The 10,960-nt window shown below is 35.0% G+C and overlaps 2 protein-coding genes across 2 annotated transcripts; one reads left to right on the forward strand and one right to left on the reverse strand.

The window, feature by feature from the left end:
* Positions 1–2,563: 2,563 nt before the first annotated feature.
* ORP4C (OSBP(oxysterol binding protein)-related protein 4C) lies at positions 2,564–8,600 on the forward strand. Its single transcript, XM_008225671.2, has 7 exons — positions 2,564–2,721; positions 3,800–3,961; positions 5,409–5,654; positions 5,849–5,945; positions 7,047–7,338; positions 7,666–7,768; positions 8,211–8,600. Exons 1-7 carry the CDS (start codon positions 2,719–2,721, stop codon positions 8,463–8,465), a joined length of 1,158 nt encoding a protein of 385 aa, XP_008223893.2. The 5' UTR covers positions 2,564–2,718; the 3' UTR covers positions 8,466–8,600.
* A 1,008-nt stretch (positions 8,601–9,608) lies between these two features.
* Positions 9,609–10,520, reverse strand: LOC103323665 (uncharacterized). Its single transcript, XM_008225672.2, has one exon. The coding sequence runs from the start codon at positions 10,412–10,414 to the stop codon at positions 9,803–9,805; it is 612 nt and encodes a 203-aa protein (XP_008223894.2). The 5' UTR covers positions 10,415–10,520; the 3' UTR covers positions 9,609–9,802.
* Positions 10,521–10,960: the final 440 nt, after the last annotated feature.

Here is a 10,960-nt window from a genome sequence, read left to right on the forward strand (position 1 = left end):
TTCACAATAACTTTTTAAGCAGTCGTATCGTGCAACACCTCGGGATATTCAATTCCCTTCAATTGAAAGATACCTCAAATAACACTATTTTATCCAAATAATGTCCAAGCCTATACAAATTCACTTAATGAGCTTCAACATAGACACGATCATGCCTTATAACCGAGCTATAAAGTTTGACCTCTAGATACTTCAAAATTCTAACAAAAACAAGAACATTATGAAATGGATAGATTGTGAAATGGATAGAATGTGAAAGCACAACAAAATATGATAGTGAAAAATCCAATTAGATGAAGGGAAAGTCCAAACATTCCTTCACTTCACTTTGCATTCAATAGCCTCCACATTTGGTGTCTTGGGGCATCCAAAATTTACAACAAAGAACAGAAAAAAGTTGTTCAAAATCTACTCAATTCAAAAGAAACTTTTCTTTTTTTGTTTATGCCAATATGCACGGTTCACATTACATTTTAACAGTTTGTCTCATGCTGCAAAAACTTTAGGGCCAGCTCCGACCATTGTGGTTGGAACTTGGAGATCAATTGTTGACTTGTTTGGATGTTCCTTTTGCCTTTTATGGCTGTTATAGCGATTATTCCAGTGAAAACAAACTGCGAAAATGGCTTATAATACAAAATAAATAAATAACTTTTTAGAAAGTAGAGGGAGGGAGTTTACATACACATTGTCAAAAGTGTCATGTGAGGGTTCAACTTGAGACCACTAGTCTGCAAGTCAAGGTTATTTTCCTCTCGTCATCAAACTTTAGTTTTTCATTCTTATTTACTCTTAACTTTTAATTATGCATGTTTGAAAGTGATTGTGCATGTTCGAAAATGGATGAGTTGGTTTTGTATTCATTAGTGTGGTCCATACTAGCAATTCCTTCATATATCCTGCCCACACTACTAATTCCTTCCCATTTCTTGTCCATTTCTACACTATGCCCATGCCATCAAAAGCTTTTGAAGAGGATATATAACATTATGCCCATTTTCTGCCCATTTCAGCATATTCAGATCTGTCGAGTTTGATTTCCGACCCACACTCAAAGTAACAACGGCAGCAATTTGAGTTTGTGGAATTCTCCTACATTTTACCTTAGGGTGCGATTTGTGATACTCAGCACCTTTATGGTTTCTTCATTTTGGGGATTTCTCTTATTGAGGGATTATCAAGCGAAGGAGACTCTTGGAAGTCGAAATGATGCTTTTACCCCTCATTTTGACGGACAAATTGACAAAGTTGGATGACATGACCCAATTAGAACTACTTGTGGAGTTAAATGATGTAATTCCCATTTCTCCATTTATTTTTTTCTATAACATTTTTTTCTTTTCTTTTCTTCGTCAAGCCAATGTAGGTTTCAGTCGAACAAATACCTGAAGATAAAGCATAACACGCTGATGTTCCATATACCAAGCAATTAGCAAGAGTTGTTCCTTACATTCAACAATAACTACTTGCTTTCATTTGGGTCTACCACACATCATGTGATTTGAGATCAATCAAACTGGAAATAAGTTAGTTATTTAATTATCACCACAAATAATTTAGTTATATATATAAAAACCTATTTTTTTTTTCTTATTTAATTTTGTAATAGGGTGGAAAGAAAGTTGTTAAAATACTAGCTTGTTGTAATATATATATTTAATAAGGGTTAATTTGGAAAAGAAAAAGTAACTTGTGTGATGATTGATGACGTTGTTTTAAGTACAAGAAAAATGATACATGTAATGAAGAAAAAGGAGAAAGTTGCTAGCATTGCTCTTTCATAATATGCTCTAGTTGAGTTAGACACCGTTGATAAGGCCATTACGTCATACAACTAGAAGTAGATGGTATTGCTATAAATAACATGGTCCAATGGGTTATTTACTGTCACTAATTTTATTGCCATTTTATATGATGATTCCCATCAACCAACCTCCACAAAATAATTACGTGCACCTAACACATGTACAATTTGTACTAGGTAACATGGATAGGCCATTGAACCTGTCACATAGATTTATTGTGAGCATTATCACAAAATTGATCACGCTATTACATACATCTTAAACATTAAATTCATCAAACACCATTTAATGTACCATCAACTAAGGTTTTTTTTATAAATTAAAAAAAAAAGAAAAAAAAAAAAGAGAAAGTAAAATGGATAAATATAAAAAAATTGTAAATGCCTAGCAAGCCCTTTTGATGAACAGTGTGCGCGATGAAGATGAAACAAATGCGTCGGCAGCCGAACAAACAAAGCAGAACACGCTACGCTTTCCGTTTGGATAGCAATCCAATGACCAACGAACAACTATTAACCGTAGTTATTTATTTTCGTTGGCTTCTTTTTTATTTTATTTCCTTCTTCTTCTTCTTTTAATTGGGAAAATAATAACAAATTAATTTTTTTTAATAAAAAAATTTATCGTAATATTAGGAAAAACAATTTGAGGTTTGTTTTTGTCTACTCATAGTTTCCTGAATTAACATAACAAAAATTATTTATTTAAACAAATCACCACCAAAACGCCTTTATTTTTTGTCTTCTCGTTGTTCAAAACGCCTATAAAAACGCCTTTATTTTTCCCTGTGACAGTCCATCTCAGTTTCCGCCACTTCCTCTATTTCTCTTCATTACATCCTCTTTTACAAAACAAAACCAGCACCTCTCTCTCTCTCTCTCTCCACACCATCTCTGCCTCTGCAAAATCTAATATGGTATGTATCTCTCTCTTTCTCTCTGTGTTTTTCTCTGTAACACAGTGAGCCGGTGGCTCAAATGGTATTTATTGGTATTTATTTATTTTGGAATGATTTTCTAGCTGGTATTTATATGCATGTATTTCTTGATTGATTTCATATTTCTGGGTGCCCAATTGGGAGAAGTTCTTGCAGATCAAATCAAAACCTTCCTCTTACTTATTCTAAGTCACAGTATCTATTTCATCATCTTCATCAACCATGGTATTCAAAACAGTTTTCTAAAACTTCAGCTGTTTTCCCACTCAGGAAAAGCGGTATTCAGAAGACAAAAACCAGTTTTTGTTTTGTTTGCAGGCTTGCGGCAGCAGCTGCTATTGAATATTTAATTATTATATCTGCTGGGCTGTTTCATTGGATTGGAGCCTCAGCCAGCCTCTACTCCCATTTGTTAATTATATATATATTGTTTTGTTTTGTGTGCAAAGGGAAATGGAAATTGCTTTGGAATGGTGGCAGGCATGGCATCTTTTTATTTTCTTTCTCTTTCTTTTAATGACAATTTCTTCAACTCTAAGTTACCTTCTATGCAAACGTGAGTTAGGCCAGTTGGCACTGCAGTGTGCTCGTTCTCTTGTATCCGATTCGACCCAAAAAAAGAAAGAAGAGAAGATAGCTTCTATAACATGCCCTGTTTCTAAATGGAGCAAATGCTAAGTTTCAATTCAATTCTTTTTTTCTTTTTTTAAAATTTGATGTGAATTTTTTTGCCCTTTTCAAGTAAGCTAATCTTCCTATTAAAGTTCCGGGTAAATTACAAAATGGTATTCCCTATATTTTAATAGGAAAAAAAAACTTACTTCTCAAGCAACTTTGTGCTATTTGTTGCAAACGTAGGGAGACAGTGTGCAACTTTATTTATTTATTTTTTAATTTTGCAGTCAAACTTGGTTCCATAAGCAAGCAGCTCATACAAAATAGGTTTTATTTATTTTTTTTAATAATAAATTAAATTTTATAGTGTTCCTTTTGAAGTTTTGAAGTTGGATTTGCCAGAATAATACCAAATATTGGGGAATGATTCGGTGCGGTGCAGGTCACGACGGATGAGGAGGAGAAGACCGGAGTTATTTTTCTGACAAAGCCGTTGTCATTAGACGGGGATTCGGAGGTTGATTATAGAGCTCCTAATCTAATTAAGCGCGTCCTAAGTCTGTTTAAAAATGTACGGCCAGGATCAGATCTCTCTCGCTTTCAGGTAAGTCTAGTGCTTCTTCTTTCATAACTTTAGGTTTTATCATTTCTGTCGTATCCTCAAATTACATTTTACAAACCTCATCTTTGGCAAGGATAGGATTCACTGGACCACTGCTGTGGTGGGTCCCACCTTTGCGGAAAATTGGAAAAATTATTATACGGTACTAAAATATGGTCACATTGTATAAGATAGTATGGATAATATTTCTAATTTTATACAACGTAGTCGTACTTCAATATCATACCATAATGTAATTTTTTTCAGTCAATATACCATACTATAATTATTAGAAAAAATTGTGGTTAAAAAGCATTACTCCATACTTTTACATTTTAGGAGTTTCTTTTATTTCCATAATTTTATATGTTGACACCTGGCTTTTGAATATCTGTGGTCATTACATAAAAAGACAAAATGGACTGTCATGCATCAGCCGGCCGTACACAAAGCTTTTGTTTTTATCGTCCAGGCCGGTCCTACTTATTGATGTGGTTACAAATTACAATGCTACTGTGACTCACTTGTGTTTGGGAGTGCAACCGAAATGGTTACAAGCAAAGCGCTTTTAATAGTGTGCTTCAGCGTTATAAAAGCGTTTTTTAAAGAAGCATGTAGCATTTGCTTTTTCAGGAATCATATTTTAAATAAAAATTCTAACGCTTTTCTAGTAGAAGCATTTCTAAAAAAAACGTTTATGAGTAGAAGTGCTTTCTACAGAAGCAATCCCAAAAGGGTTTCTGGATCACTTATACAAATGCTTTTTATGACATTTTACGTGTGAAAATTAATACATTAATACAAAAGGTAGTCCCAATTAAAAAAATTCTGTGTGGACCAGAATAATTTTTCAGAAAGAAGTTTTTATTTTTATTTTTATTTTCTACAATGATACTCCCAGGATGAGTTTTCAACTTTTCTATAAATTTTTATGAGAAATTCGTCTCTAAAATAAAATTACCTTAAAAACATTGATATGCTTCCCAGTACACGTTCGAATTCAGCATGCTGCACATATGCAATTATAAACGGAATATTGTTTTCAATCGCCAACTAACATTGGAATTCCTGTAACATTTACAACAACTAATTTAGAATCATCTTTCAATTTGAATTGCTTTGAAGCAATTCGAAACGAGCCACGTGGTATATCAGATACATACAATAATTTCTCCAACTGAGGGCCTTAATAAATTCCTAGGAGCAGTGTTAAGGAGATCCAACTAAAGAAACACAACTGTGGAAAGTCCTAAACCAATTTTATGTTCTCTTTGCTGTATGGAACAAAACAACCTTGACATAAAAACTAAATATGCATACAATTCTCTTCAATCTTGCATGTGCTTACATACAATTTACAAAGAATAACATAATATCACACAGTAGTGTATTCTTGATTGTATTTGGTGGTCAATGGTAATTGATCTTGTTACTTGTTTTGCAAGTTCAGCTGTCACCTCTTTTTAACTTGCCGAAGTCACACCTCCAGTGTTTCGGTGAATCGGTGTATTGCATTGGTAATGATCTGTTAGGGAGGTGCAACAAAGGGGAAAGTCCCCAAGAAAGGTTCACAGCCGTCGTATCATGGAGCATTTCTATTTTGCGTCCTATGATCTTCGGAATTGCTCCTTATAACCCCATTCTTGGAGAAACTCATCATGTTTCAAGGGGGAATCTCAATGTTCTACTTGAGCAGGTACTTGTATTTGTGTTTTCTGCTGAACCTTTGCTCGAAAATGGTTGCCGTATGATTATCTTAGCCTCCAATTTATGCTGCCATGCTGGCCAAACTTGAACATGATCTCGCTACTACCTGGCGAGTGGCGAGTTGGTGGATCTTTTATGCATACATTGCCTAATGTGGTTGCTTTTTGGGTTGCATACTTGCAGGTTTCACATCACCCACCAGTTACTGCCCTTCATGGAACTGATGAAAAAGAAAACCTTGAAATGATATGGTGTCAACATCCTACTCCCCAATTCTATGGTACTCTACTTCTTACTTTTCATAATAACGATTAATCTAATAAAAGAAATACTGGTTTGCTGGTTACTATAGCCGTTACATATTTAACAAACCAAATGTAAAATGTTACTATAAAAAAGATTGTAAGGCTTGAACCTTGGTTAATTTGTTTGAACTGCGAAAAAAAGAAAAAAGACAGCTATTACTCACAATCATCCAGATTGTTTATTTGTTTGTTTCTATTTGAGAAAAAATAGCAGTCACCAATCATATGCATCAAGTCTTTCCTCTCTGTCTCCAGTCTTGTTTTTGCGATCTTTGTTGGAAAATGAAAGTCAGAGATCCTTCAAACACCTGAAATTTTGTCATATCTAAGAAATTTTAACCTTTTGACTCTAATCCGCCATCCAATCTACATAAGCATTTGCTTTGCTATTTCATTAGTGTTGCATTATCTACCAATCCTGACTGATGGTTAACATAGCAGTTATCTGCCAGAGCCAGATAAAATAATTCGAAGACTTCAATGTAGTAGACCTCTTACAAGGAACCTGTACTCTTTACCAAGTACTTAGTTAATACTGACTGTTTACAGAAAGTTTCAATGCTGCTTCTGATGTTCTTATATCTTCCTTCTCCTTTCTGATACTCTTATGAAAATGTGCTTCTCTTATCTTGACTGTACAGTTCAGATGAAAGTGCTAATTGATTTGATCTGAAAACTATTCTTAGGTACAATACCTCAAAACACAAAATTTCAGTGTGAAAACCAGAGTAGAGGATGTGATTTCAGTTTCTAACAGTAAGATTAACTGCACTATCGATCCGAAAGGTTCCTTTTATCTTTGGCCTTCGACATGTTATTAGCCTTTATATATTACTATTATCAGGTTGTCTGTATGATTTCAAGTCACTCTAATCCTTTACTTTAATACTCATTGGTCAAAAATCATTTACTTTAATGTTTTCAGGCTGTGTATATATTCACTAGTTAAGAACTTCAAACTCACCAACAATATCGAAGATTTCATTCTTGTCATAACTTTTACACACTTTAAGTTCCTCTCTTTAAATCTACTATTGGGTTTAAATGCCAATTTCTTATCAAGAACCATGTTGCAGGTACTTCAGTGGAAACTGAGGTGCATGGAAAAAGGCAACTGAAGCTCCTGAATCACGGAGAAACATATGAAATAAACTCGCCGAAACTCTTGATCAAATTCTTGCCAATACCTTGGGTTGATTGGGTTGGTGAAAACAGAATCCGGTGTCATGAGACTGGCCTTGAAGCTGAGTTATATTATGGAAGCAGCTCATTTTTTGGGCTTAGGGGAAATCCTAGAACAGTTAAGGGAAAGATCTTTGACTCAACATCGTTCCAGCTTCTTTATGAGATAGATGGTCAGTGGGATAGGTAATTCAAGGGTCCATGAAAGGATTATCTTCTTCTTCTTTAGACTGCTGCTATGTGCATAAAGATTAACGGTGGTTTGATTTCATACATTTGAAAAAGCAACAAAAAGAAAAAACGAAACTGTTGATTACTTACAAGTTAGACCTTGATGCTACAGGTACAAGGTTTCTAAACAATCTTTAACAAATAACAAGTGAAATGGTTCTCTCATATTGACTAACAACTTTTCTCCTGACCATATTTATGTTTAGCCTTGAAAAATTCTGTTCACGTTTCACACATCCATATCTATCTTGTTATAATGCTGCATCCTATATTTCATTGCAGAACTGTCAAAATGAAGGACGTCAGTAGCAGGAAAGAAACAGTTATATACAATGCGAAAGAAGCCATTTCAGGACTGAAAGCTCCAGTGGTAACGGATCAGAAGGTAACTAATTTCTACCTCGATCTCCAAATCCTTTAACTTGCATTTCATTAAGTCAATATGCCCTACAGACACTAATTTCTTCTTCAAATTCAAACTGCACATTGGCTTCTCTTCATGCATATAAATTCTTTGCAATTTATGTGGAGAATTCTTTTCCTTTTTTGTTCTTCTATCCCACCATTCTTCATGCTTTCCCTTGCTTCTTGGGATCTTGAAGTTTCTCATACTAATGAATGGATTATATGCAATTATACAAAAATTATGTAAAGAATTCATTGAACTTAATTTAGAGAAAGTACTTTTTATATAGAAAAAAAAAAGTGAAAGGAGATTCACCCCCTCTTGTAAAAAAATTTAAAAAGTAAAACAAAAATCAATGCAATTATTTTTCTATGTTTATGTTATCAATTACCTATGATGTAATTTATTTAATTTGAATTAGGGAGTGTGGCCAAGTGAATCAGCTTTAATTTGGGGCATTCTGAGCCAAGCCATTCTTGGGAAAGACTGGAGCAAAGCAAGGGAAGCAAAGAAAGCTGTTGAGGAAAAACAGAGGGAGCTCTTGAGAGAAAGAGAATCAAGAGGGGAAACTTGGGTTCCTAACCATTTTACTGTGACACATAGCAAAGAAGGTGGGTGGGATTGCTCACCTATTCAAAAGTGGGTCCCTCCAGCTCCTTTATCTGTACCCTTATAATTAATTTGCATCTATAACTCTGCCTCTCCAAATTTATATATGTTTTGGGTTATATGATGTTGCTGCAACTCTTTATGTTAGTAGCTAGACCAACCTACCAGTAATGGTTAAATGTTCTTGTGTCTTGGTTGAGAATTCAGAGTTTCCAAATACAAGTAGATGAAGAAATCCACCAAACTGCTTTTGTTGAAAAAAAATGTCTTAAACTTGTGGTGGCTGCAGTTATGATACTAGTTGAAAGTCCAGAATAAACACAACCATTTATTCTCTCCTGCTTCCACCAGAAAAGAACTTACTTACGCTATCCCAAGCCAATTACTTATTGTCATGCATTTTATTTTTCCGACAATGCGTGATAGGACCATGAAAAGAATTAAATGAGTTTCCAAACTCTGGTGCTATTTTAAAGAAAATGCAGACCTTTTAAGAAGTTGTCACTTTCAACTTGCCAATCTTAAAATGTTTTAATTTATTGGCAGTGGACTTAATGGGATCCATTGCTGTGCCATGTACTCTATGTGCTGGTACTGTTTTCAACTGAGAAACATGGCAACAAAAAAATATAAACATGTACCCAGTCAATAGTTTCCTTGAAAGGTAATTGACCCCTAATAATGACAAAGGCCATAGACCAAGTGTATTTACTTTAATCATCTGAAAAAGTGTAATTTCAGAACAATGATCTAAGGACTGAACCAAATATGAGACATGCATAGCAGCATAAGGTGGATTCAATTCTGGAATTTTCCTTTTGGATCCAACTAAAATAAAATCAGCACTGCAAAATAAGTTTTTTTATTTTTTTATTTTTTATACTGTGATTTGCAACTTATCTTCTCCAACAAACCAAATGAAAACTTGCAAATTCAAAGGAAAATTTCTGATGAGAGAATTGTCAGAAGAATCATTGATATCTCAGGTTGGGATGTTTCTTATCTCACTCTTGGGCAAGAAGGAAACCAAAACCAAAACAAAAACAGGAGGAGATAGAGAAGAATGACCAGAAATTCATTTGCTTCACTTCAAAGTTAGATGTCAGCTCACAATGTAATAACAGAATTGAAAGATTTAAAGTGGGAAAAAGATCAATATCTGATGATCTTCAGTTGCCATCATCTGCTGATATTTCCAAACCAGAAAAACTAAAATCAACAGAGTTTTCCATTTTCATTTTCCCACAAGAAAATCCCCATTACATCCATCCCAATATCCTCTAGCAATATCTACCACAAAAAAACCAAGCATAGAGTTTTCTATTTCTTTTTTTTTTTTTTTTTCTCTCTCTCTCTCTCTCACTACAACATATCCTACTGTACCTGATCAAATTCAAACCCAATCTATTTCACAGCCTCCACATGCATCTCTTGTAAATCTGATTCAGTCCTCCTGTTAAATGATTTCTCAGTAATTGTATCCAAAAGTGGCTTCCATGACCTAGCTCTACAAGACCTTTGAGAGCCATAATCCATCAGAGAGCCCATGCTCTCCTGCTCCATAGAAAACCTGCTTGGACTTCTACCTGGTGAAGATGATGAGCTCCACACAGGGCTTGAGCAAAACTGGCCCATCATCAAAGGACTAGAAGGAGCCAAAGGAGAAGAATGAGAAGAATTATTGTTACCCTCACATGAAGACCTCCTGCTTTTTGCTGCTGCTGCAGTGAGCTTTCTGGATATGGAGGCCCAGTCCAGAGGAGAAACATCACTCTGCAATGCTGAGTATGGAAGCAGAAAATAGACCTGCCCTGGTTGCAGCAGAGTGTCCTGCTTTAATGGCTTGGACCCAGTAGAGAGAAGCTGAGCTGGGGTGCAGACAAAGTGCTTTGTGGGCTTCCCTGTGACTTGACCTACAGAAATTGGATGCTCATAGTCCTCCACATAGCCATTTAGATGAACCACTCTCACATTTTGAAGTGCAGGTTTTGGTTTGCAAGAAAAGCAAGCACCCATCTTTTTGTGTTTGGAGATGCAGAGAAGAAAGAGAGGCACCTTGAGAGGGATAATATAAGTGTATATATATGACTTATGGGGATTTAAAGAAGGGAAGACTTTTGGTTGTTTTTTGGATTTAAATTGACAGCTTTTAGCAGCCCAACTACAAATTGGATTTTATTGAAAAAATCTAGTGGGTGTGTACAAATTGTATTATAATCTTGCACAGTGGAATGTTTCAATTGGATGGGGAAATTACATTATTTTAAGTCATCCACTTGATTTAACCCAACCGTGAGGAAGGGGCAACCAGCTCCCTACCGTGAGTTATGGACCATATTTCATTTCACTGGTACAAACGCTAGCTTTCACATATATACCCTCCTAACAGTCCAGAAAATTGGCAAATTTACTGACCACATAAGAACGAATTTTGGTTTTCCTTGAAGATTTTCAGTTTTGAAATTGAAAACTCTTCACGGCAGTCAAACAAACTTCGATTTCACAACTAAAATCCCTTTGAGTCAAACTCAAAGACTTCAGTTTGATCTTTTTAACATTGAA

The sequence above is a fragment of the Prunus mume genome, linkage group LG2 (assembly GCF_029339155.1).
Source record: "Prunus mume cultivar Tortuosa linkage group LG2, ASM2933915v1, whole genome shotgun sequence".
NCBI lineage: Eukaryota > Viridiplantae > Streptophyta > Magnoliopsida > Rosales > Rosaceae > Prunus > Prunus mume.

Coding starts and splice junctions, on each gene's coding strand:
- ORP4C (XM_008225671.2), top strand. Junction 3,962..5,408: donor CAGATCTCTCTCGCTTTCAG/GTAAGTCTAGTG, acceptor TTGCAAGTTCAG/CTGTCACCTCTTTTTAACTT. Junction 7,339..7,665: donor ATAGATGGTCAGTGGGATAG/GTAATTCAAGGG, acceptor ATTTCATTGCAG/AACTGTCAAAATGAAGGACG.
- LOC103323665 (XM_008225672.2), bottom strand. CDS start 10,414: ATGGGTGCTTGCTTTTCTTGCAAACCAAAACCTGCACTTCAAAATGTG.